Consider the following 27567-nt stretch of genomic DNA (forward strand, 5'->3'; position numbering starts at 1 on the left):
ACTGCTTTATTAAGCTGTAACACTGCAAATCAAACAGCCACATTGTTTTTTATGAAACTAAGTATAACTGTGCCAATTGAACAGTCTCATTGTTTTATGAAGCAATTACACCGAAAGCAGAACAGTCACACTGTTTTATATGGCTATACCATTGCAAATCAAACAGCCACATTATTTTATGAAGCAGTAATGGTGCAAATCAGACACTGTTGTTTCACCATCATGTTTCCTCTGTATGCCGTGCGTGCTTCTTGGAGCTCTGCCGCATTGGTTCTGTTCGTCATCTTCTTTCTGAAGAGGCCACCAAAACTCTTGTTTCTGCTTTTGTTCTCTAAAGACTGGATTATTGTAATTCTCTCCTTGCTGGCTGTCCTCAGAATCTTCTCGTTCGACTTCAAAAGGTGCAGAACAATGCTGCTCGTCGAGTCATGAGACGATCTAAATCTACCTTGCTTTGTTCTCTTCACTGGCTCCCTGTTGAGAAACGAATTGAATATAAACTGTCTCTGCTGTGCTTTAAATCCCTGAACAGTCTGGCTCCTTCCTATCTTACCGATCTTCTACATCTGCACACTCCATCGCGACAGGTGCGCTCCTCATCTGACACTCACCTTCTCCGTATCCCACACTTTTATACCAAGACCGCGGGCCAACGCTCATTCTCTTTCCAGGCCCCGTCCTCGTGGAATAAGCTCCCTCTTTCCCTCCGCAGTTCGGTTTCTCTGTCATCCTTCAAATCTTCTCTTAAAACTTACTCTTTTCACATCCTGATTGGCATTACTATTTCGTTCCTCTCCAGTTTGTGCGTCCCTTCTTCGTGTTGTGTCTGTTGTGTGCATGATAAGAGAATGGCAAAAATCGTGGTGGTGGAAGTGGTGACTGTCCCTTGATGCCTGTGCTGTTTCGTCCCAGTATACTTGTCCTATGTGTATTCTTGTTTTTGTAAGCGCTTAGGGCTTTGGTAAGATTAAGCGCCACAAATGCCCAATATTATTATTATTAAATCAAACAACTTAGGCATTGATGATGATAGCATCTATAACAAAAATGCTTTCATAAAAGATGTGGACTGTTGATATAATCTTTCAATGAACAGGAAGAATATCTACCTGCCTATGTTTTTTTCATCACTGTCCATCGATCTGTGAAGCAGCAACAGTGCAAAAGAAATGGCTCAGGCAATAATGATGAAGTTGACGGTCTTCACAATAGAAATGAATTTGTAAAGGATGATGAATACCTTAGATATAATCTGTAAATAAACAAAAGTTGATGGATGATGAAAACAATTGATGTAATCTGTAGATAAACAAAAGTTAATGGATGATGAAAACAACTGATATAACCTGTAGATAAACAAAAGTTAATGGATGATGAAAACAACTGATATAATCTGTAGATAAACAAAAGTTGATGGATGATGAAAACAACTGATATAACCTGTAGATAAACAAAAGTTAATGGATGATGAAAACAACTGATATAACCTGTAGATAAACAAAAGTTAATGGATGATGAAAACCACTGATATAACCTGTAGATAAACAAAAGTTGATGGATGATGAAAACAACTGATATAATCTGTAGATAAACAAAAGTTGATGGATGATGAAAACAACTGATATAACCTGTAGATAAACAAAAGTTGATGGATGATGAAAACAACTGATATAACCTGTAGATAAACAAAAGTTAATGGATGATGAAAACAACTGATATAACCTGTAGATAAACAAAAGTTAATGGATGATGAAAACAACTGATATAACCTGTAGATAAACAAAAGTTAATGGATGATGAAAACAACTGATATAATCTGTAGATAAACAAAAGTTGATGGATGATGAAAACAACTGATATAACCTGTAGATAAACAAAAGTTAATGGATGATGAAAACAACTGATATAACCTGTAGATAAACAAAAGTTAATGGATGATGAAAACAACTGATATAACCTGTAGATAAACAAAAGTTAATGGATGATGAAAACAACTGATATAACCTGTAGATAAACAAAAGTTAATGGATGATGAAAACAACTGATATAACCTGTAGATAAACAAAAGTTAATGGATGATGAAAACAACTGATATAATCTGTAGATAAACAAAAGTTGATGGATGATGAAAACAACTGATATAACCTGTAGATAAACAAAAGTTAATGGATGATGAAAACAACTGATATAACCTGTAGATAAACAAAAGTTAATGGATGATGAAAACAACTGATATAACCTGTAGATAAACAAAAGTTGATGGATGATGAAAACAACTGATATAACCTGTAGATAAACAAAAGTTGATGGATGATGAAAACAACTGATATAATCTGTAGATAAACAAAAGTTAATGGATGATGAAAACAACTGATATAATCTGTATATAAACAAAAGTTGATGGATGATGAAAACAACTGATATAACCTGTAGATAAACAAAAGTTAATGGATGATGAAAACAACTGATATAATCTGTAGATAAACAAAAGTTAATGGATGATGAAAGCAACTGATATAATCTGTAGATAAACAAACGTTAATGGATAATGATGACCACCGATATTATCTGTAGATAAACAAAAGTTAACCCTTTCGCTGCCAGGAGAATAAGATTTAAGTGAAATCTATTTGCCAGGGTTTTTTCACAAAAAACGGGTATAAATTTTCCAAAAATTCTGTGCTCTTTGTTATTGGAGAAAGACCCATAAAAGTATATATTTTCTGAAAGGTAAATGAATAAAGAACACAAAACACATGCTATTTTCCCATTTTATATATTTTTAGTGACATGTTGTTGTTTTGAAATCAGTGTTTTGTTTTTTGTCACATTTTCAACTTGTTCATTACAAACATTAGTCAGGTAATTTGCACAAAAACATCATATTTTCTGGACAAATGGATATCTGCAAACACAAAATCATACTAGAACAACCACAATATATATATATTTAAGAGATAGATACACAATACATTGTGACTTCTCCAAGTGATAAGATGGATGTGAGGCCACGCCCCCTCAGTCTCCACCCCCCCTCCTCCTCACCCCTCTCACACGGTCACTCGATTCAGTTCTCATCAGACCGCGTTGGCTGCGTGCCAAGAATATCGCTCTGCTGCCAATTCGGTCATCTGTCGTCTGCTAACAGCTGTACAGCTGACATCACTCACTGACAGTTGCATCTTGGCCACTCTCTTGATTGCTCCCTTTATTTTCTATCATATCGTCCTATAAATGTTCATCTCTATCTTCTCCTTCGAATTTACGCTTAAGTTCTTTCTGAGCATCAGCTAAAGAAAGAAATCGTTTTTGATTTAGTTCGTCACGATCGCATGTCTTGAGCACGGCGTCAGTCCGACATTTTGTTGAGCGAGCGAGGAGAGAAGTCAGGCAAACACTTGGACAGTGACCCAACCAAAACGTTCAAATAAAGGACTGCTTCATGACGTAGATGGGGTTTCTAGCTATGAATAGAATCTAGAGAGATTCCCCAGGCTAAAGCTACCACTATTTTTGCCAAGGAAGTGAATGCAAACCAGGGAAAAGTCAGAATATTTCGATGACGAGTTATCTCGTCATGCAGGCAGCGAAGCATACATGCTTGCCATGACGAGTTATCTCGTCATGCAGGCAGCCTAGGGGTTAATGGATGATGATGATCACTGATATAATCTGTAGATAAACAAAAGTTAATGGATGATGAAAACAACTGATATAATCTGTAGATAAACAAAAGTTAATGGATGATGAAAACAACTGATATAATCTGTAGATAAACAAAAGTTAATGGATGATGATGACCATCGATATAATATGGAGATAAACAATAAACAAAAGAAGGCTGGGTGGAAAGAAGAGTATTGCACATGTGTATATGTTGTTGTTGTTTTTGTGTGTGTTTCAGCATTTCCAGGCGTTGGCCGCAAACAACCAGCTGGACAATGCTCTGAAGGAAGGACAGGGGGATCAACTCTACCTGTAGTTCTTCTACCCTCCTCCTCTACCCCTCCCCCGCCGCCATCCACACCCCCATCACCCACACTTACACCCACCCAACTCTTTTATTTTGTTTTGTTTTTTTCCCCTTGCATTGAAGGTTATATTTTCTCTTCAGCGTCATCACCATAACATTTTCATGTAACAAATTACATATTACAGTGAAAATATAACTTAACTATAACACATGCATTTTGGTCATTTCAGTACAAACATGGTAATAGTGCGCAAGGGTATTTTCAAAGAAGAAAAAAAGACAACAAAACAAACAAAAAAGACCAACGAACATCAAACAACAACAACGGAAGTCCTGGTTGTCCACTGTATCTAAACGTTTTGCCCTCTTTGGGTTTTGGGGTTTTTTTTCATCTCTCTCTCTCTCTCTCTCTCTCTCTCTCTCTCTCTCTCTCTCTCTCTTCTTTCCACACCGACAAAGTACCAAAGTGTCGCTTATCACTTGGTAGTTTATTTTGCTTCAATTATGTTGTTGTCCTTTCTGTTCCATTTGATCTGTTTTGCACCATTTCTTGTTCTGATTTGTACCTACTGTGTCACCAGGGCTTTACAGCTAATGGCATTCAACGTTTCAGTGTCCAGTGTTCAGATTTCTCTCTTTCCACACACTGCGACACCGTGGCAGAATCGCTGAACTCGTCGCACTTGTGGTGCGCTGTTCTTCACCAGTGACCAGGGGGGGTCTGGCCCTGGTTTCGGCACGGTGTTGTGCCCTTGTGGGGGCTTTACTCCGGATTTTCCTCACCCCACCCAGCTGGTTGAATTGGTACCTGATTTCAGTCGGGGAAAGGTTCAAAGAAAGGCAGAAGAAAGGAGAGGCCTGCCCCCCTGCCAATCCCGATTCCCCCCACCCACCCCACGCCCCTCCGCCACCCCCCTCCAGCCTTCCTATGCCGAGCCCTGGACACAGTGGACATGAATTCACTGCCCCGATAGCTTTCGAATGCTATGGGATGTTTTAACCTCTCTCCACACATCTCCTTTTTTTTCTTTTCTTTTTTTTTTTTTGTCTTGATTTCTTGGGTCTCCTGTCCTCTTTTCTGTTCAACTTTATCACCCTGTTTTTGTTCCTGTTATCTGTCCGTGTTTGTCTTTCCGTTTGTCTGTTCCTCACTTCACCGTGGACCTTTAAAGAGAGAGAGTTAGCATAAGAATCTGTTGTTTCAGGAAACCAGTCCTTTTCTCTCTCTCTCTCTCTCTCTCTCTCTCTCTCTTCTGTCATTCAGATTTTTTAGGGGTAAGGGGGATGCTGGGGGAGGTCTGTGGTGGGGCAGTGTTGAAGGCTGGGATTGGGAGATTATAGTATTCTCTCGACGGGCACAATAGCCGAGTGGTTAAAGCGTTGGACTGTCAATCTGAGGGTCCCAGGTTCGAATCACGGTGACGGCGCCTGGTGGGTAAAAGGTGGAGATTTTTATGATCTCCCAGGTCAACATATGTGCAGACCTGCTAGTGCTTGAACCCCCTTCATGTGTATATGCAAGCAGAAGATCAAATACGCACGTTAAAGATCCTGTAATCCATGTCAGCGTTCGGTGGGTTATGGAAACAAGAACATACCCAGCATGCACACCCCCGAAAACGGAGTATGGCTGCCTACATGGCGGGGTAAAAACGGTCATACACGTAAAAGCCCACTCGTGTGCATACAAGTGAACGCAGAAGAAGAAGAAGAAATAGTATTCTCTCTCTCTTTCTATCTCACTCTCTCTCTCTCTGTCTTTTATTCAATCTCTTTCTCTGTATCTTTAATTTTCTCTTTCTTTCTCTGCGTCCTGCTTTGTCTTTCATACTTTTTCTGTGTCTGTGGCTCAAATTCTCTTGCTCTTTTTCGCTCTCTCTCTCTCTCTCTCTCTCTCTGTCTCTCTGTCTCCGTCGCTCTCTCTATATACTCTTGCTCTATTCTCTCCCTCTCTTTACGCTTTCTCTCTGCTCTGTTTCTACTTTCTCTCTTTGCACTCTCTGTACTCTCTCTCCCATACATGTATGTGTGTATGTTAGTGTTTCTATCAGTCATTGTCTTGTCCATGTTTCTTCCCTCCCCTCTTTCTCTTTCTTGATATATTCATATGTTAACTTGATAGTATTGGCGTTTTCATCAGAAGTACTCTTTTCTTTTCTTTTTTTTTTTTTGTTTTGTTGTTGTGGGGACGGGTTAGTCAAATGCCTGTCTTTGTTTCTTTAATTTTTTTTTTTAATAAATATTTTTGTATACTTCTGTTTGAAGTATGCTTTCCAAGAAAGGGAACCAGGTCGGGAGAGGTTTATTTCGAGGAGGGATAAATCATGCAGTGAAGCAGTGACTGTTGTTCTTACATGCTCCGTCATAGTCGGTCCGAATCGTTATTTGTCTTAGAAAATGTTAAATATGAAAATTATAGCGACCCGCTTGAAGCAGGTATTGTGATACCTCCTCACATTCCTTCAAAGAGACTCAGTGTGTAGAGACTACTGTCCAGGTTCCATTGTGCGAAATATCGGATGTTATCTGTGCGCATTATTTTTGCTTTTGTCTTTTTTCAGGTTGAAATTTTCATTCCGTCCATGAATGATAAATATATGAATTTTGCTGAATTTGTGTGTGTGTGTGTGTGTGTGTTTGGTGTCGAATCAGTGCTTTGAACATAATGTCTTTCTTTTGATCATTCTCCCTCCTTCACTCCCTCTCTCTCTATACTTCTTTGGTTTTCTCTTTCTCTCTTCATCCATATATTCTTCTCGCTCACTCTCGCTTTCTGTTGGGTTTTTTGTGGGGGGTTTTTGGTATGTATTTTTTTAAACTTCTCTTTTTTTTTCTTTTTTTTTTTTTGCTGTCCCATTATCTGCACTGTGTCAATAGCATTTCTCCCACACCACTCATTCTGAGTTCCCACCTCCCTTGTTCTCGTTGCCTTTGTCCTCTCTCTTTTCCTTTGTCCTCTGTGCCTTTGTCCTCTTTGCCTTTGTCCTCTGTCCTCTCTCTTTGTCTTTGTCCACTCTCTTTGTCTTTGTACTCTTTCTTTGTCCTTTCTGTTTGTCTTTGTCCCCTCTCTTTTTCTTTGTCCTCTTTGTCTTTGTACTCTCTTTGTCTTTGTACTCTTTGTCTTTGTCTTTTTTTTCCTTTTTTTTCTCCTTTTTTTCAAGATCTGACTGAGCGCGTTGGGTTACGCTGCTGGTCAGGCATCTGCTCGGCAGATGTGGTGTAGCGTTTATGGATTTGTCCGAACGCAGTGACGCCTCCTTGAGCTACTGAAACTGAAACTGTCTTTGTCCTCTCTGTTTGCCTTTGTACTCTTTGTCTTTGTACTCTCTTTGCTTTTGTCCTCTGTCCTCTCTCTTTGTCTTTGTACTCTTTCTTTGTCCTCTCTCTTTGTCCTCTCTGTTCACCTTTGCCCTCTCTGTTTACATTGGTTCTCTCTCTTTGCCTTTGTCTTCTCTCTTTGTATTTGTCCTCTCTGTCTATGTTCTTTCTGTTTGCCTTTGTCCTCTCTCTTTGCCTTTGAACTCTTTCTTTGTCCTCTCTGTCTTTGTCCTCTCTGTTCACCTTTGCCCTCTCTGTTTACATTTGTTCTCTCTCTTTGCCTTTGTCCTCTCTCTTTGTCTTTGGCCTCTCTGTTTTCCTTTGTTCTCTCTGTTTGTTTTTGTCCTCTTTGTCTTTGTACTCTTTCTTTGTCCTCTCTGTTTGTCTTTGTCCTCTCTGTTCACCTTTGCCCTCTCTTTTTACATTTGTTCTCTCTCTTTGCCTTTGTCTTCTCTCTTTGTCTTTGTCCTCTCTGTCTTTGTCTTTGTTCTTTCTGTTTGCCTTTGTCCTCTCTCTTTGCCTTTGAACTCTTTCTCTTAATACCTCTCTAACTTATCAGGGTGTGGCAGCATCAGATCTTCAAAAGGGCCAACATTCCACATGTTATCTCACTAGCATCCCCTGTCATTGTTCTTTTTTTTTTCTTTCTTTCTTTCTTTCTTTCTTTTTTTCAAAGCTTTCTTGTTCAAAGAAATTTCTAATTCATAAAAAAAAGTTCATTTTTCTTCATCTGAACTTACAAAGAGCGATTCGGCTGTATTTTTGTACTGTGATGTTCACAAGTATTTTAATGAGGTTTTTTTGCACAACAAAAAGTTCACTTACGCCTACGTAAGGGGCCTAGACCTGTACTTGAATAAACCATTTCACAATTATTCCACTTAAGTCCTGAAAACACTTATCGGTTCTTCAGCAAACAGGTTTGATACCAACAGTACGATCCCAGCTGGCAAAGATTCTTATCCACTTTGTAACTTGACTGAGTTCTACTGTATTGTATTGCATTACTTTTTGGACGGGTGTGGTGGTCTAATGGATAGAGCACTGGATTTCTGCTCAAGTTTCCTGAGTTCGACCCCTTGTTTCAGCGCACCTGGTGGAGATTTTTCCAGTCTCTCAGGTCAGTACAATTACATACAGATCTGCAAGTGCCTGAACCTTCTTCGTGTGTGTGCGCTCACAGGAGATCAAATACTCTCGTTAAAGATCCTGTGATCCATGTCACCCACACCCTCACGGACTCACTATATTGGCAGCTGTGTGTTTTACCCATTGTGCCACCTTCGTCCCAGAGGAGGAAGAGGAAATTGAAAGAAAAAAAAAGCAAATAAAAAAGCGCAGTTTAGTGCATACAGGTTAGTGAGTGCCTGTTAAAAGTACATAACAATTTCCTTGTATTCCTAGACACAAGACTTCAGCAAGTACGTGAGTGAACTGCAAACTACGGGACATGTAATACAACGGACCAAGTGAAAACATCAGTTGACATCCTGCCTGATAAACATGGTACATATGCCTTGATTGAAGCGACAAACAGAACATGAACTTTAGACATGAATATTGGTTCACCACTTATGCATTGTGTAAATTTACCATATTAATTTGCTTTTAAAAGCATCTAGATTAGTCTAAAAATTATTGCAACAAAATTTCCACCTAGTTGGGACATATCACTTTTTTGTAGGCATTGGATGTCATCAATGTGATCAAGGCTGACTAGCTGCTTTGAGCGTTTGATTGTGAAAACAGGTATTTCAGTAGATGATTGAAATGTTAACAAGCCATAAGTTTAAGCATCCGATAGCGTTCTTGAAAGGTAACAGGAATAAGGAAAGTGGCACATGTTTTATTTCTCACTTTTCTTTTGTGTGTGTGAGAGAGAGAGAGAGAGAGAGAGAGAGAGAGTGTGTGTGTGTGTGTGTGTGTGTGAGAAAGAGAGAGAGTGTGTGTGTGTGTGGGTGCTGTTGTGAATGAAGTGTGTGTGTGTGTGTAAAAATGTAAGAAAAAAAAGAGAAGGAAAAAAAGACAAAATTGTTCACCTCACACACACACACACACGGAGAACATAGAGTCCTGAACCAACATCCGTGAATGTAAGAGGGTTTTATTTGCAAAAATACCCTGCATACATTGTTATAAAGGTAAATAAATCAGCTTACATGATAAAGCAAGAAACCATACAAACCTATCATGCATACATTCTTTTAAAGGTACATAAATCAGCTTACATGACAAAGGAAACAAGAGAGGCAAGGCCTTCAAGACTCACTTGTGATATATTAAGCCCCCTAGCATTAATTACAGAGTAATTTCCCTTCTTTACTCTGCACCAAAACGTTTCCAAAATAAATAAAAATTCCATGCTTAGCAAAAGAAGTTCCTGTTTGAACAAAAACTGACAATAATGACTCCTCTTGTTGTTGTGTCAGAATAAGAGGTCAAAGTGCCAAGTTTAGAGAATCCAAAAAAATTAAATATAACAGTAAATGCAGTTTGCATATAATTAGGCTTCTTTTTTATTTTTTTTGTGCCCATCCCAGAGGTGCAATATTGTTTTAAACAAGATGACTGGAAAGAACTGAATTTTTCCTATTTTTATGCCAAATTTGGTGTCAACTGACAAAGTATTTGCAGAGAAAATGTCAATGTTAAAGTTTACCACGGACACACAGACACACGGACACACACACACACACACACACACACACACACAGACAACGGAACACCGGGTTAAAACATAGACTCACTTTGTTTACACAAGTGAGTCAAAAATCATGCATGTCTTCTAGAGAAGGTAGATCAGCCCCGGTAATCTTGGTGGCAGTTTTTACGATTCTGTTAAGGGCTGCAACTTCTGCCTTGGAAATGTTTAGTATATTCAGTGTTAGAATAAAATGGTAAAGTTCTAGATTTTTCACTGGCTGTAGCTTTCTGGAATTATTGTCTTTGAAATTCTAATTCCCTGTGAAATTGTTTTCAATGTGAAATTCTAATTCCCTGTGAAATCGTTTTCAATGTGAAATTCTAAATCCCTGTGAAATCGTTTTCAATGTGAAATTGGAATTCCCTGTGAAATTGTAATTCCATGTGAAGTTCTAAATATCTCTGTTCTCTTAACTTTGTATTCAGATGCCTGCATCCAAATAATTATTCTATCTGGAGTAAAACTGAGTTGACTTTTCATTACAACTTGATTAAATACATGTATTCAGATATTAAGGATGATAGTGTCACACTGATTTTGATGATCTGTTTGCTGCTTATTATCTTTCCTTCCTTAAAAAAATTACTTAGCCATTATGTACTACTTCATTTTATTTTTGATCAAACAAAAAAGTTGAAAAATAAGACCCACCATTGTGATGAGGTCAAACACATCATGACTAATAATAATAATAACAATACATACATACATTCATACATTCGCTGGTAACACAAACATACATTTACCAGTATCGAGTTGACATAAAAACAGCAAAAAGCATGCATGAAAGATGCCGGGAGGAGGGATGGGGTTGGAGATTGAGGAAAGAGAAATGTTGAAGCAACCACGAACACGGTTATCTCACGAACTTGTAAATACTAGTAAAAAAAAAAACTTTAAATGCTGTGAAATGCAAATGTGGGGTTGGAAGGGATCACGGAGAAGAGAGTATCAGATGAGAATCAGTAGCTCAAGGAGGCGTCACTGCGTTCCGGGAAAAATCCATATACGCTGCACATCCGTCTGCCAACTGAAGCAGATGTCTGACCAGCAGTGTAACCCAACGCGCTTAGTCAGCCAGGCCTTGAGAAAAAAAAAAGTTTAAAAAAAGTGAATGAATATATAAAAAAAGAAAACAAACAAACAAAATATATATAAGAAAAAATTCAAAAAGAAAAGATAACAATAATGATAATGAATAACAAAAAACAAAAAACAAAAAAACAACAACAACAACCAATAATGATAATGAATAAACAAATAAGCAAATGAATGTAAAACACACAGCCTACACACACGTACAGTACACACACACACACACACACGTGTGCGCGCGCGCGCACGCCGCACGTCAGTGCACTGGCACAGAGCTCTCCGCCTGACACGTGTACACTTACACACTCGCACACGCATACTAGTACACGCACACAAACACACAGACACACACTGTGACGCCTACATACGCGCACAGGCACACACACACACACGCGCGCCCGCATGCAGGCTGCCACTGATTGGCCGCAAGAGGGATGGGAAAAGATCTCTGATGCCAGCCGGGAACGTGGCGTCTACTGAGCGTGTTGCTCAGTCTATTGTATTTGGAAAAGCCCACTGCAGAGACTCTGTTCCGTTTTGAAGAAATTTGCGCAATGTTGGTTTGGAAACGATACCCGGATATTCGTTTGATTTGCAAAGCATCGTGCTCTACCTTTCATGCTAGACTTACGGCCGCTCCCTCTCTCTACCCTTATTTCTTTGAGGCGATCGATAGTGTGATGGCCTTGTACCAGTGTTCTTTTTGGCATTCTTTGACTTTTCTGAGTATCATGTTCTGATTTTCCCAGATAAAGGTCGCTCGTTGTTGTTCCGTTAGCCTGTCAGTTCGATCGCTCATTTCCCATTACACCTGCATGTCCCGGGCAGTATATGACCATGTACGTTTTTGAATCTGAAAGTTGCGCATTGCCTCATGGCACTCATCTGAGCTTCCCATTCCACTTTCAATTTGTGTCACAGCTTCAAATTCCATCGTCTGGCTGGAGGTTGTGACTTTGTAGGCAACATTCTCTTCCCTATTTGTTTTTCCATTTTGTTTCGCAGTGAATCCCCAACCAGATTGGTCTTTGGTGACTCAGTGAGCCATCTGTGCAGTGTGTGTGTGCCAGTGCCGGTGTGTGTGTGTGTGTTTGGTTTGTTAGTCACATTTTGGTGTGTATAGGCAACACTGATGTATGATTTGTTATGTAAACAAAAGTGTTTTGTAAAGCACCCAAAGCAGGTTTCTGGACAGTGTGTTATATAAGTGTCTTTTATTATCATTGATGCAAACTGTGTTAGCGCTTGAAGTGGTAAAAAGACAAATGGAACACGCATGCGTATTGTTAACCTCTCCGGCAAACAAAATGGCGAAGGCAGCATCGACCTTGGCTGTGCGACTTGTGAATGCCGCTACGTCCAGCGGCAACAATGTTGTGAAATGTAAGTGAGCAAGTGCATTTACTTTTTATATGATTTATTTATTATTTTGTCATAGTGTCATCGCTTAAGTGTTACTGCTTCACACAAAAACGATCATTGACCTTTATGGTGACCAAGACGAAGTTCGTCTGCTCGAGACAGGTGTGTCTGAGTACTCAGTTGCTGGGAGGCCGTAGTTCGAAAAGAACTTTCGATGACAAACTGACGTTTCCTGTCCTGTTGAGCAGTAAAATTAAAGAAGACTGGGTCAGGAGACTGTCAAGATTTAGACTGTCAAGATTTCTGGGTCAATTTATGAATTGTTAAACCACACAAAGTCACACACAAAGTCAATGTCACAAAATCACAGAAATATTCGGCTATAGGCTAGAACAGTAGAAGCCTTTTGCCCTCGTAATAGTGTCCATTTTGGATCACTTTTGCTTTTGGATCACTATACAGTGAACTGTTCCAAGGTTTAATCAGGCATAGTGTATACTGCATTTATTTCGGATTCAATAGCCTAAAGATTGAAATCGATGGAAAATACATGGTCCTTAAAACTAATAAAAGTTTTGTTAGTTTGGTTTTTGAAGGCGTTTACTGATGATGCATTGACGGATTATTGATATGGTTAGTAAAAAAAAAATGTGGAACTGGTTAGTTACAAAGTTAGTCTTGTTAAGGTTGAAGTTGTGCCCTGAGTCATCAAATTTAGCCAAGGTGAACAGGGAAGAGGTAGTGCAGGGATTATAAATATTGTGCATGATCTTGAATACTTCAATGAGATCACCTCTTAGTCACCTAAATTCTAGACTGGGCAACTAGTTTAAATAGAGCTAGGCGCTCCTAACTACAGTCTCCAGTACCAGTTACACACTTAGTAAATCTGCGCCGAACGCCATCAGTCATGTTTATCATGTGCTTTTTCAAGTAGGGGCACCATATTCAGTTATGGGCCTAACTAAAGCTTTGAATGAAGGAACCATAATTTCAGGAGATTTATTTATAATATTTCTCAAAGCATACCAGAAATTTGATTTCCTTTTTTTCACAATATTACTTATAAGTTGTATATGTATCAAAGCTGAATTCTGGGTCCATGGTGACTCCCAGATCCTTTTCAGCAGTTGTACTATCCAGTACACGAGTTGATCCATTCTCTTGTATTATGTAATCATAATGTGGATTGTTCTTTCCGAGGTGGAGTACTTTGCATTTCTCACTATTAAATTGCTACAGCCAAGTATTTGTCCATTCAACCAGTTTATGTATGTACACACATTTGTAAATGGTCTCTGTCTTCTATATTCCGGATGGTTGAGTAACCTTTGGTGTCATCCGCAAAAATTTTGACATCACAGTCAACCTCACCAGGCATGTCATTTATAAAGTATATAAACAGTTTTGGGCCCAGAACACTACCTTGTGGTAAACGACTTGTTACTTGTTACCTTTATCTTAGACGAACTACTGCCACTGACATTTACAAATTGGAATCCACCATTTAAAAAATTATCTATCCATCATTCCATGATAGAAGCTTGCCTTGTATACCATAGCCAGCTAGCTTATTAATAAGTCTTTGATGGGGAACTGAATCAAAAGCTTTCATCAGATCAAGGTATACTGCATTAACAGGTACTTTATCATCAAACTTGACTAACCAATCATGTAACATAACAAGTAGTTGTGTTACACACGAGCGACCCTTGGTAAATCCAAACTGTTCTCTTGGGTGATAGTTGCCTGAATGGTGGCTCTTTCAAAAGGAGGCCAGTAATCCACATTAGAAACATCATCCTCTGTATTTGTAAATAATAAATCTAAGACATTGGGTGTCTGTAGACTTCTATAGTGAGTGGGCTCGGTAGTCAGTCGTACAATATAATTTTGCTGTACACACTCCAAAAATTTTATGGCCGGGTGTTCGTCACTCTTACAACAAACCTCGTTTTGCCAGTCAATATTTGGGTCATTAAAATCTCCAGAGACAATAACCTTATTTTCAAAACTACTAAATATATGATTAAACAATTTAATTATCTTTGGACTGCCTCAGTCTTGCCAATGTTCTGTTGGTTATGTGGGTCCCATACTGAGCAGGCGTACTCAAGTATGGGCCGCACAAAGGTCTTGTAGGCAGTCTCCTTCAGATGGGTGGCGCTCACTTTCAAATTGCGTCGCAAGAAGCCCAGGGTCTTGTTGGCTTTGGCACAGATGATGTTGATATGTAGGTCCCAGCTGAGGTCTTGGCAGATGGTGACGCCAGGGTATGTGGCATGTGACCATGGAGCCGAAATTGATTCTCAGTGATGGTTCTCTTGCGGGTAACAGGGAGGGTGGTACACTTTCCTGGGTGGAAGGCCATAGCCTAGCTCTGCTCCCACTGCTTAAGACGGTGGAGATCTTGGAGCTTGCGTTGGTCATAGTCACTAGCAGAGCGGCGATAAACAGCAGTATCGTCAGTAAAGAGATGTGTCAAGGAGGTGGACTGCTCTGGGAGGTCATTGATATATGCTGGAAACGGCGCTGGGCCTAAAACCGACCCTTGCGGGACTCCTGATCTCACATTGGCGTGCTCTGAGGAGGCTCCATTGACTACGACTGTTGTCGCTCGTGCAGGAAAGCCCTGATCCATTTGTTGATCTTGCCTTGAACTCCATAGTGGTGGAGTTTATGGAGGAGGAGACTGTGGTTAACACGGTTGAACACCTTGGCAAAATCCATTATGATCACTTCGGCTTGGTTTCTCTGTTCCATGGCGGTGAATAGCTCTTCAGTAAAGTCCAGCAGTTGGGTCTCGCAAGATCTTGCTTTGCGAAAACCATGCTGTTTAGGACACAGGATTTTATTGCTCTCGAGGTGGTTCATGAGGCTGCTGACAATGATATGCTCAAGAATTTTACAAGGGATGTTCGTCAGAGTTACTGGCCTGTAGTTAGCTGGGTCGCAGTGCTCTCCTTTCTTGAAGATGGGTGCTACATTAGCGATGCTCCACTCAGATGGTACATCACGTGTGTCAAGAGAGATGTGTTAAGAGAAATCAAATTCAAAAATAGCTACCCACTCAGAATAAGTCAGTTTATGTGGTTTTGTCAGTCACTATCAAAGTAAGATTAGTGGGGTAGAGTGGTTCAGTCAGATTTGACTGTACATGGATTTTTAGAGTGGAGTGTTGGCCTGGGGGTAATGTGATTGTGCCAAAGTGGTGCAGACTACAGGTGGTAGCTTGACAGTTGGCCAGCAAGTTTAGCTGCTGTTGTTTTTTTGGAGGGGAGGGGGAGGGGGGTGGGGGCAGATAGGGTAACAGAGTACTGACAGTCCCAAAGGGCTTGCTCAGCTCAACCAATCAGTGTGATTTGCTCAGCTCAGTGCTGAACACTGCCACTGTTAATAAAACGTGTTAATTCTATGGCTAGTACAGTAGTAGTGACCTAGTCGACACTTTGATTTAAACTCTTCCACTGAAATCCTCTCTGTGCCATGTGGCACATAATGTTGTCTTGTTCATTGCTGGTAAGCACTCGGTTGGGATTTTTTGTTTTTGGTTTTTTGCTTTTGAGTGATGGATAGAAAGGAAATTGAAGTTAATGGGGTTGTGTGTGTGTGTGTGGTTGCAGATGCCACTCCCCGACTGCAAACCTTCTGGACCTACGCCAAGGTGGAGCTGAAGCCGCCCACGCTGGGAGAGATGCCTCAGGTGCAGGAAGGCTTCAACAACCTCATCAAGGCAGCTCGCACCGGCAAGTGGAAGACCCTCACTGTCAGGGTAAGAGAAGCAGAGTGGTTTTGTCAACTTGTGTTTAAGGTCATTCTGTCTCCGGCACACACACACACACACACACACACACACACTCACACACACACACACACTCTCTCTCTCTCTTTTAAGTAAAAAAAACAAAAAAACCTATCCATTATGCCTGGAGTATGATATGGTCAGGCATCTGCCTTTGCTTTTTTTTCTTCAGTGGATGTGATATAGCAAGTATGGATTGATCTGCACACTTTGATTGCCCATTCGAGGAAGGTTTTTTTTTAGTTTTTTTGTTTTTTTTAAGAAAACTTAAAATGAAGTCTTTGAAGTGTCATGGTGTTTGGCTGAAAAGAAATACAGATTTCACCAAAAGTTTAGGACCACTTCATAAATGCAGGTATATTTTCTTCAAATTGAAATATCAAAAACATTTAAAAAGATTATTATTTTAATTATACAGGGTACATAGGTCTACCACTGATCTCTCACTGACTACACAAACAGCTGTTTCAGGAACCAATGCACCATGAACAGCTCGAAATATTTGTTTGAAGACTCAGTGTTTCTCACTTTCTGCCATATATTTTCAGTTGTTCATTGGTTTATAATTATAGACAGGTGTGGTTTTCCATTGGAAAGAATGGTAGTGCACGTGCAAGAGTCATTGGTTATGAGTGGTGCTCATTACATTGACAGCATACACTACTGTTTGCCCCAACTCAGCTTTATTTCACCATGCTCCTTAGGAGGAAAATGGAGCTCTCAAGCATAAATCCTGAATATCAGTCTGGTCAATCTGGAAATTAAATGTTTGCAGTGTTCAGTATCGGCTCGGGACTTCTCTTTATACGGATGTTGAAGTACAACCTTGTATTATTGCTGCAAACCTTTCGCCGTTCAACTGCACGAGTCGCATTTCATCAGTTTATGTGATTTTTATGTTCACTGAGTGTTTAGTCATGGAGCATTTGACACTTTTCCCAGATACTCCTTCTACAAACATGAAATGAATAGCCGAGATGATTATTCGGTGAGAGCTAAATGAATATTACAACAATGATCAGGATTTCTCAGAGCTAGACTCATTTATCTTGTTTTTGGTTGGTTTGTTTTTTTCCAGGAGGCCTGGCTGAACACATTAGTGGGAGCAGAAATCATGTTCTGTTTCTTCATCGGAGAAGTTCTAGGTCGCGGCAGTCTGGTCGGCTACTACATCCCTGGTGCCGTTCACTACGAAGCTGGAATCTAACTCTTCATCGTTGTAAGGTCTTTGTGAAAGTCATGTGTTTAGTCGAATCATCAGAGCCCACAGTTTTCACACAGGCCAGAGTGAGCAACCTGTTATCCTTTTGAATTTTTAGGTTTGTGCATGTTTGTGACAACCTAAAAAAGCTGAGTGTAATCTGTGAGTGTTTCACAAAATTTCGACCATGGTGTTATATGTGTGTGAGAAAGAGTAGCTCTGAGAACTATGAGTTTGTAAGGAAATTAAAGAAAAATTAGTGCTGATTTTCTTTTGTGGTTGTCTTGAGGTTCCAGTGTGCAGAGATCAGTGAATGTGTATACGTTACATGCTGAGGTTGTGGATAATACTAAAAGTAAAGACAAGGAAGCAAAAAATAGATCATAGACATAACACACTCTCTCTTTCCCTCACTCACACACACACACACACACAAACACATGCCTATAGCAAATTTCACTTTATAGATATATATATATATTTTTTTTTTTTATGGTCATACAGATACATGATTCTGAAAGGCAGACTCAGAAACTGACATCTGACACATGGGCATTATGACCTATATTTCTTCAAACATTTTCTTTATTCTTCATTGAATTCATGAAATTAAATTGGAATAAGTAAAAAAACAACAACAACAATAACAACAACAAAACAAGAAACAATGCAGGATGGTTATCTGAATTTAACTCCTCCCACCTTCTTCCATCGTTCAGTCTTTTATTCACCTTCCCTTTTAAGCATTTCATGAACGTCAACAACAATGAAATGTTCCTTTTGCTGCCTTGTATGTTTCTGCTGCTTGCAACAAAGCAGAGTTGCATGTCATCTTTGAATGAAAATAATGGCACATGCACCCTTCAGGTAAAAAAAAAAAAAAAAAAAAAAAAAAAAAGTTTTGTCATACACATGAAAAGCAAATAAATGGTCACTGATAGGGTTGTTTCTGAAGGCAAAAAGGTTACTGATGCTAATGTTACCTTTTAACATAATCAATTATAAACCTTGAGATGCCACATCAAAAATGTCTAACACTTCCATATTGCTTGTCTGCCAGTGAAAACCAAACATTCCAGGTTAGGAGCATCACAGATGAAGAAAGTTGCACCCATCATAATCAGACTGCTTGAATTCAAAAGGATTGCTTTTTAACCCCTTGACTGCTGCAGAGTACAGTCATCAGTGAAAGCTGTCGTCTTGATCACTGATATGATAGTCAGTCGTGTCCGACTATGACCATCAGAACAGCAGAGGAGGCAACCGCTGCTCCGACTATTTGGGCTAGAATTTGATTATAGTGGAGAGTGTCTTGCCCAAGTACATCCCCACTCTCTCGGCCAAGAGGGTTTTTGGACAGTTGGTGTTGGGATGGTTCCCAAAGGCCAGCTAGCCTACACGGCTGCAGCACTAAGAGCCAGTGCAATTTTGCCTCCTAGTTTGAGAGTCATAGTCCTTCACAAAAAGACTAAGCTGCAAATGGTTTCCCATTGACTGGAGAAACCATTGATAACACAGCTCTCACTTTGCTGTTGGCCCAAATGTAAACTTATGTCAGTCTGTGATATAAGCCGAGTGATCACTGATAATACCAAGCTTAAAGGTCAGGATGTCAGTCACCATTCTTTATTAGGGCTTCTTCCTCTTGGGACTGCATCACTTTCATTCAGCAATATCAATGACCGCAATACACAAAAAGTAGTAACTGTACTTTAGATTTATGCCACACTGATTTCTTTCATTAAGGTTCAGCAGTCAGGGGATAATATACAATTACAAGCAAGTGTGTGTCCACATATCCACAGCAGAAGACTTCTCGTTTTCTGAAAGACAGATTTGAAGCACAACGGGTCAGCATATGCACAAGAATAGTCTTGAGCACACCTTGCAATGACAAAAAACACTGCCACATCTCAGTTGTGAACCATGATTTTGTGAAACTGAAAGATTCGTAAAATCTTGCTTCGCCTACATTTTATTTACAAATATTTGATACTGTCAACATTGAAAAAGGACCTTAAATGACATTTTTTCAGGCACATATCACAGACATCAAGCTGTCATTTAAATCGAAAAAAACAAAACAAAAACAACAACAAAAAACAAAAGTACAAACAAAAAACAAAAAACAAAACAAAAAAAACAAACTACCAAACTTAATTAATTTGAATAATTTCAAGCAAATCTTAAAGACAGTATGACACAATATTTAGTTGAGTAATATTATGTCCAATACTGAATTTAAACATGCTGCAAACAGAAGATAAAAAAAAAATCAAACAATAAAACAAACCCAACCTGACACACGCAAGGAACAACTGTAGTAAAATTTTCAAGACTACAGCTTTTATCAACTTGACCTCGGGGGGGGGGGGGGGGGGGGGGAAGCAATAGGTTGCTAAACTCACCTATTAAACCAGAAATGGCACTCTATAAGCATGACAGAATATTAGAAATCCAAACCAGGCAAATTTTACATTTGCAATGTAAATTATATGGATATGAGCTGCAAAGATATTCCACTTCATGACAAGCATCCTCATTACCATCCACAGAAGAAATTGCACAACTAGCTGCCAATCCTCTGAATTTTTCAGGAATTTCCATGACAGATTTGAATCAGAATGATGAAAAGACTGCTTATCAATTGAAATAGAAAAAAAATGGTGTCCTACTCAAAGATGAAGTAAACACTGACAAAACTAGCAGTAACAGTGACAATATTGTGCATCTTAATGAAAGAGAAATAAGTACATGTTTCTTTTTCACTTTCGTTGCCTTTTTTGACTCACTTGTGTAAACATTGTGATTCTATGTAATAACACAATGTTCAGTTGTCTGTGTGTGTGTGTGGTAAACTTTAATATTGTCATTTTCTCTGGAAATACTCGATACCAAATTTGGCACAAAAATAGCAAATGATCAGCTCTTTCTATACATACTAATCATTATGATATTGCACCTCTGGGAAGGGCACAAAATAGATTTAAATATTTTCACAAAAAGTACTATCATATTTTTCTTTTTTATGCACAAAACTTTGTATTTTTCTGTGACATACTGACACAATGAGCAGTAGCAGTTAATTACAATTTTTGTTGCTGAAAATGGAACTTCTTTTGCTCAGTATGGAAGTTACATAAACACACTCATCTCTCAATGTGCCCGTTAATGGGACATTATACTTACAGGCTGAAAACTGATTATTAGTAAGGGAGATAATTATCTAATAATGGCTATCACTCATCAAAAACATAATGAAATTAAAACATGATTTCTTCATTTTATGTCAGTAGCACTGTTACAATACTTTTAACAAACAATAACAAAAACAAAAACAAAAAAACAAACGTGTTTCTTCAAATTCGAAACACTAGTCCTAAACATAGAAACAAACCTGAGCAAACTTCATTGAAAAAGTGTTCTGAATGGTATGTTTGGACTGCACATGTTAAACGCTACACTGGAATGAAAGTCTGTTCAACAGTTGCAGAATGTGGTAGAATGATAAGACAGACACTTAACTAGAAATTGCACTTTTGATAATTTCCCTTCATCATCATTTAAAAACAAAAACAATAAAACATTAGTAAAAAAACCAAAATAATAACAATATAGAAAATTTCAAGAACAAAATTTCTTGAATGAAATATTCATATTTTAAAAATAAAATAAAAAAGACAAAAAAAGTTCTGTCAGCTACCAGGAAAATAAAAAGTGAAACTGATTCTCAATGAAGTTAGAACATCAACAAAATTTCAGACATGAACACAACTCTGACCAAGTTCTTGACAAAATCAGGACACCAACAGAATTCTATACAAATTCAGAGCATCATAAACTTTTTCTTGTTGCTTATGGTCCAGCTGACTGCACAGGGCCATATCAGGACACTGTCAAACCATACAAATACTCAACTGCACACTGTCACATTTACAAAAAAAACAACAAAAAAACATTGACAAACCCACAAAACACACTTCATGACACAGTATCCCAACCATTTAGCTCCTTATGGCAAATAAGACAAGGCCATGCTGAGGATGCCAGTCATTCCGCTTAATTTATCATCCCCAAATAACAAAAAATCGTAATGAAGGAAAAAAACGACTTCGAAGCCAAACAAAAATACATAAAAAAGGCCATATAGGCAAATAACACTGCAGAATGGGCAGCTAGTACCCACCCCACTGTTTACATCTGATTACCTAATCGCCAGAGCAAAACAGCACATATAATACATCATAGACTGTGGAAAAGAGAAAAAAAAAGTGTCAAGGCTTGCTTGAAAAAAGAAATGGGAATGGACTGGGAAGGCAGAAAAAGGAGACAACAGTGAAGGAAGAAAATAGGCAGAAACAAAGAGAGTGACAGAAAAGAGGAAATTTCTAGCACAGAATTTCCAGAAGGCGGGGATGCTATTTATACCGAAAGACCCCTGGCATCCCCATGGGGGACCATCACGGTAGGCATCCTTCAGTCTCGGAAGACTATGGAGTTGCGCTCTAGGTGTTTATCCTGGTACAGCGTCGGGTGTGGATGGCCAGTCCAACAACGCGGGAATGACAGTCCCTGTGGCAGAGGGCACAGATGAAGTCTGACACTGGTCTGTCTGCCTGGGCTGCAGCCTTTCTTCTCATTCTCTTTTCCTCGTGCTGCTGAGCGAGTGTCTCTTTGAACTTGGAAAGACCTTTCTGCACAGTGTGTGACGAAAGACCCCTGGCATCCCCATGGGGGACCATTATAAACTGACATAATACTATACAGAAGTCTCTAGAGCTCCAAGGTGTTGTCGAAACACATGCACAATCTGGCTTTTCAATTCCAGTGTGAAGTCAGTGCTGCTGTTTGGTGCTGAGACATGGGGGATAACAAAAACAACCATCATTTTGATATGATCAACCGAGTTTCTGTGCAGCATGCACACGGCAAAATTGAAAGACGATGACGGGAATGGATCAGGCACAACTAGGCACATGCTAAGAAAATTATTGTCAAGCATGACCAGAAAAGGCCTGACATGGCACCCTCAGGTAAAGAGAAAGCCTGACAGAGAAACACCTGGCGAAGAGGCCTCCAGGCAGACACCAAGCAGCTTTTCCTGAAGCCAGAGGCAAAGGCTCAGGATAGGGGACCATGGAGGTCTCTTGTTGATGGCCCATACCCCACGAGGGGTGAAAGGCCCAGGTAAGTATGTATAGAAACACAAATAGCAAGTATACAAAAATCAGAATTTTAAACAGACCATAACAGATTTCTACACAATGTCGGAACATGATAGAATTTTAGCAAAATCAGAACATGGAATTATATGCAAAATTGGAACAAAATGATAAAAATTTAGATAGAACATTAGAATTCCAGACTAAACATCAAAAGATCTCTGGACAAATAATGACAGAATTCTTGACAAAGTAAAAACAACGTATTTCCAGAACAAACCAGAACTTCAATAAAACTCTAAAGTCCAGACATCAGTAGAACATTCTGGACAGAGCAGCAACAGATTTCTAGACATTACATCAATTGTTTTTAAGACAAAAGTCAATATATCAACAGAAGAAAAAAAAAATATGCCAGACAAAATCTGAACATAGAGCTAGACAAAAAACAAAACATCAACAGATTTTTTTTTTCACAAAGTCAGAACATCATTACTTCAAGACAAATTCAGAACATAAACAAAATTTTCTCAAAGATGCAACATCAACAGAATTCCATACTTAGCCAGGGCATCATAAACTGACATACCTAATTCTAGACAGTCAAAATGTCAACAGAATTCTAGACAGTCAAAACATGAATGGAATTCCAGACACAAGTCAGAATATCACAACAGATATTTTCTAGACAAAGAACATTGAAGAGAATTCCAGACAAAACCAGAGAACATCAGAATTACAAAGTTAGAACAGTGACGTTATTCTAGACTAAAGGCCACAACATCGAGAGAATTCTCAACAAGGTCAGTAGAATTAAGGAGACATGTCCACTCAGAAATACTGTCCTAAACAGAGCAAATTTCCTTAGAGTCAGGCATATTGCGTTTTACACGAAAACATGTCACACATCTCCATAAAATGGAACACGTTTTCGTTATGGCAGGACTTCTGAAGAATCAAAGATAACCTAGAAAAATAGTGATTTCTCAAAATGTATTGATGTAGATTTGATAAGCATACACAATGCAAACATATATTCTGAATTGTTAATCAACAACAAACAGAATAAAACCACTAATAATGATGATAATGATAAAAAAAAAGAAAAAAAAAGTAACTGATACTGTAAATATGCACTACACAAATCATATGTTGCATAAAGTCACCCCCACAGCAAGAATGATAAACAATGCACAGCACCATACAAATTGACCTCCCTGTGCAAGGACCATTCTTTCCACAGCTGTTTAAGTTCTGTACAAATCATTTTGTTCACTGTCCACATACCTTCTTTCAGTAAAAGACCCTTCTAACAGTATAAGATTCAAGAATGTCTTCCTATCCCTAAAAGAGAAACTGTTTGCATATTTGCCAGTAAACAGGTGACATAGAAAAATGACTCAAATCATTCCAAAAAAAGGAAGACCCACCTAAAAATGTGTAAGCCTCTTCTAATGACATTAAGTCCTTCCTAAAAGTGGAAGACCCACTTAAAAATTCATAGGGCTCTCTCTCTCTCTCTCTCTCTCTATATATATATATATATGATAGTCAGTCGTGTCTGACTATGACCATCAGAACAGCAGAGGAGGCAACTGCTGTTTCGACTATTTGGGCCAGAATTTGATTATAGTGGAGAGTATCTTGCCCAAGTTACATCCCCACTCTCTTGGCCAAAAGGGTTTTAGGACAGTCGGTGTTGGGATGGTTCCCAAAGGCCAACTAGCCCGCAAGGCTGCAGCACTAAGAACCTGTGCAATTTTGCCTCCTTGTTTGAGAGTCATAGTCCTTCACAAAAGACTAAGCTGTAAATGATTTCCCATTGACTAGAGAAACCATTGATAATACAGCTTTCACTTTGCTGCTGGCCCAAATGTAAAACTTATAGGGCTCTACTATTGATTAAAGTGTGGGTCCTTCCTAAAAATATGTATGTCCTTTCTTAAAATGTAACCCCTGTCAAAACATGTATGAACCACTTCTAAAAATGTCAACAATATAATTATGATGATATCACAATTGGTCATTACAAAATTAATGAGCAAGTGGGGCTTCTCACAAATTCTGAACTATCAAAAAACAGCATGCATGCTGTGTATGAAAGCTACACAGCTAACCCCCATCCCCACCAAACCCATTGTGCATATAGCCGACCATGCTCTACAATATACCCCATCGAAGTAAAAAAAAAAGAAAAAAAAAAGGAACCCAGAGTGTATAAGGTGAAAAAAGCATATTTCAATGAAAGGATTAAAATGATTGTGAATCTGAACAGGGTAAAATGATTTTCTTTTGACAATGACAGACAAGTCCTGACAACACACAAAAAAATGTCCTTCAGTTATTTCATACCCATGGTAAGTTTACAAAGAATTTATTCTTGCTGTTACGATAATCCAGTACATTTAAAGCTTGGAAACCAGCCATGGTCAATGAATGCAGTTTTTAGTACTTCATCATCTATAATTTGTCAGTCATGCTGGTGAAGTGTTTGCACTCTTCAATACACCAAAGCATGTATCATTTTCTGCTCACACAATTCCACATTCGTGAAGCAAGTGAAGATGATGTGTCTGGGGAAACTTTCCTGCTTTAGAAGGGTGTTTCTGTATTTTTGCATATATGATCAATTTGGGGTTGTCACATACGATGGCATGTGCAAGCTGATGCATATATTGATGGAAAGTAGGGAGTAAACTAAAAAATATTTTAAAAATTATGTCCATTTAAAATGTTAACTAGTTATACTTGTTGCTTGTTTGTTATATGTTGTATTTAGTTGCATTTATGTAAATGTTGAAACTGCAAATATTTACACAAACGCACTGGGTCAATTAAAAACTCACAACACGTCATCACAAACTGAACACTAAGTCCAGCAAGAAAATGTCCGTTCTTTAGACAAGATACTAAGCCTACCTCAGTGTAATACAGTATCATATTTCCTGAATGAAAAAATGAAAAAGTTTTCTGCTCACACACTGTGGGTGTGGTTAACGTTTGTCCTGAAATCTTGATAAGGCAATATCTCCTGCATTTGACGTTCCACACATTTAGTGCAGTTAACATTTGTCTATCCTAATATCTTTATACAGCAACCTTACCTCGTTGTACATTTCAAGCATTGCCAGGGTAGAGCTGATGCTTGTGTCCGTTTAAATTGCACAGGAAGATAACATCCAGATTATCAGAGGCAAGGTTATGGCGTCTGTTTCATACCCAACCGTAACTGAAATAACTGATTCAAGACCCCAGCGCTGAACAACATGACGTTAGGGCCATCAGTCAACAGGTCGTTGTAACTCAACTCTAATTTGTCGATCCCTCGGTCTGCATGGGCTCGTCACTGGAGATGTTCTTGTTACGCGTGCCTTTGCCCAAGTGAATCAGAATCATCTGACACACAGCACGAGAGCCAATGTAGAAAACGTCCTTTCGAGACAGTGGCGACAAAGACTGCAAAGCAGCAGTGATCTCAGTTTTACTGAACGTGTCATTGTAGGTGTAGGGGGTGTCCAGTTCTGGGATGTGGGTGGTTGCAGATGGCTGGCTGTCATCCACTTTCACTCCACATTTCTGTGAGGGTGGAGCGCCTGTGGCGCCACCTGCAGCAGACTCCTTCATGTCTGAGTCCTCTGTTGGTGCTGGCTCTTCTGGCCTGGGTGCAGTGTCTGAGTTCTGATGGTCCACATCCATGTCCTGTGTTTCATCCTCGACGCCATCGTCTCCTGTTCCCTCCTGGCTGGTCCCAGCAGCCATGGCGAGACTTCTGCCTTCCTCTTTCCCTGCCTCCATGTGGGGATCTGGTTTGGCGGGCTGTGCCTCTGCCGCTGTGTGGGTGACTGTGTCGGCAATGTCCTCCTCCACTTCACCCGATGCTGTTACGGTGATACCGTCCTTCCCCTCCTGCTCTCCTTTCTTCAAGGCATCTTTCAGGTGTTTGGGAAGAAACTTACTGTCTTTATCCTTTTTCTTCTTCTTCTTCTTCTTCTCGGGCTTTGGTTTGAGGGGAGGCTCTGGGTATAGCATGCCCTGATAGCGGGCAGGCAGGGCAGGGGGGTCATTCACTTCAGGAATCACGATGATGATGGCGCGCTCAAGTCCATGAACAGAAGTGACATCTGCGATGAGGATGACATCGTCATCTGGGATTGGGGCGGCGCCTGGACATAATAAAAAATGGGAATGTTGAATACTTCATCATGTTTACATCCGCAGTCAAATCTGAACTCTTTCTGTACTAAGGTACGCTATAGCATACCTCATGCGCACAATGCTTTGTTACTGTGGTACGCTATAGCGTACTGTGAGTTTAAAAATTGGTAGTTCATAAGTTAATGGTTTTGTGCAAAACTAAATGGCACAGCTCTGTTCTACAGTCACCCAAAAGTGCACCTGTACTTTTATTGTGGCTGAAAATGCCTTTGTTTGAGTACAATACATGCGAGTGTACAGTCACCCTTCTCACTTGCTCGCTCGACAAGATGGCGTCTCTGTCAAATTCGGCAAGTACTGTGCCTCAAAGTCAAATGCAAACTGATTCTATAGTGGACATCCACTGTGCATACGCATTTGCCCATTGCTACAATTAGGAAGTGCCTATGGTTACAAAAGACCACGTTTGTAAAATTTCTGTTATAAGAGAAAAACTCACCCCCTTTATGTCAGTTGTGAAAAACAGATTTTTTTTTTCTTCTAAATATGACAAATCAGTCAATAATTAAGTGAGTGCTTTGAAACTTTGCCAAATATTAGTCCATTCTATTCTTTATATTATCACAAAGTTTCACAGCTGTATGTAATTGCATTTTTTAGATATTTTTCATATAACATAAACAAACGGCCAGGACAGAGAATATAATGAAGGAAGTTGTCAGGCAGTATAGAATGAGTTAAAATAAAATATCAAATGCAGCTGTATTGCCTACTGCCAAGCTGACCAAAAAGGGG

General features: G+C 39.3%; 3 protein-coding genes across 6 annotated transcripts in view; 2 read left to right on the forward strand and 1 right to left on the reverse strand.

The window, feature by feature from the left end:
• Nucleotides 1-6598, forward strand: part of LOC143291606 (intraflagellar transport protein 46 homolog) — a 41163-nt gene extending 34565 nt beyond the window's left edge. For all 3 annotated transcript variants that reach the window (XM_076601557.1, XM_076601558.1, XM_076601559.1), the window contains one exon: nt 3905-6598. In XM_076601557.1, coding sequence (XP_076457672.1) covers nt 3905-3982 — 78 coding nt within the window. In that variant the 3' untranslated portion in view covers nt 3983-6598. The remainder of the gene's footprint in view (nt 1-3904) is intronic.
• A 5736-nt stretch (nt 6599-12334) lies between these two features.
• LOC143291609 (ATP synthase F(0) complex subunit g, mitochondrial-like) lies at nt 12335-17721 on the forward strand. Its single transcript, XM_076601562.1, has 3 exons — nt 12335-12473; nt 16076-16224; nt 17333-17721. The coding sequence occupies exons 1-3, from the start codon at nt 12356-12358 to the stop codon at nt 17459-17461; spliced, it is 396 nt and encodes a 131-aa protein (XP_076457677.1). The 5' UTR covers nt 12335-12355; the 3' UTR covers nt 17462-17721.
• LOC143291607 (uncharacterized) overlaps nt 17394-27567 on the reverse strand; it is a 50527-nt gene continuing 40353 nt past the window's right edge. For both annotated transcript variants that reach the window (XM_076601560.1, XM_076601561.1), the window contains exon 13: nt 17394-26780. In XM_076601560.1, the coding sequence (XP_076457675.1) occupies nt 25927-26780 (854 nt within the window). In that variant the 3' untranslated portion in view covers nt 17394-25926. The remainder of the gene's footprint in view (nt 26781-27567) is intronic.

The sequence above is a fragment of the Babylonia areolata genome, chromosome 17, assembly GCF_041734735.1.
Source record: "Babylonia areolata isolate BAREFJ2019XMU chromosome 17, ASM4173473v1, whole genome shotgun sequence".
NCBI lineage: Eukaryota > Metazoa > Mollusca > Gastropoda > Neogastropoda > Buccinidae > Babylonia > Babylonia areolata.

Excerpts from the sequence above, each read along its gene's own strand:
- LOC143291609 (XM_076601562.1), top strand. The coding sequence starts at position 12,356 with ATGGAACACGCATGCGTATTGTTAACCTCTCCGGCAAACAAAATGGCG. Across the intron at positions 12,474-16,075 it reads CGGCAACAATGTTGTGAAAT|ATGCCACTCCCCGACTGCAA; the intron begins GTAAGTGAGCAA and ends GTGTGGTTGCAG. Across the intron at positions 16,225-17,332 it reads GGAAGACCCTCACTGTCAGG|GAGGCCTGGCTGAACACATT; the intron begins GTAAGAGAAGCA and ends GTTTTTTTCCAG.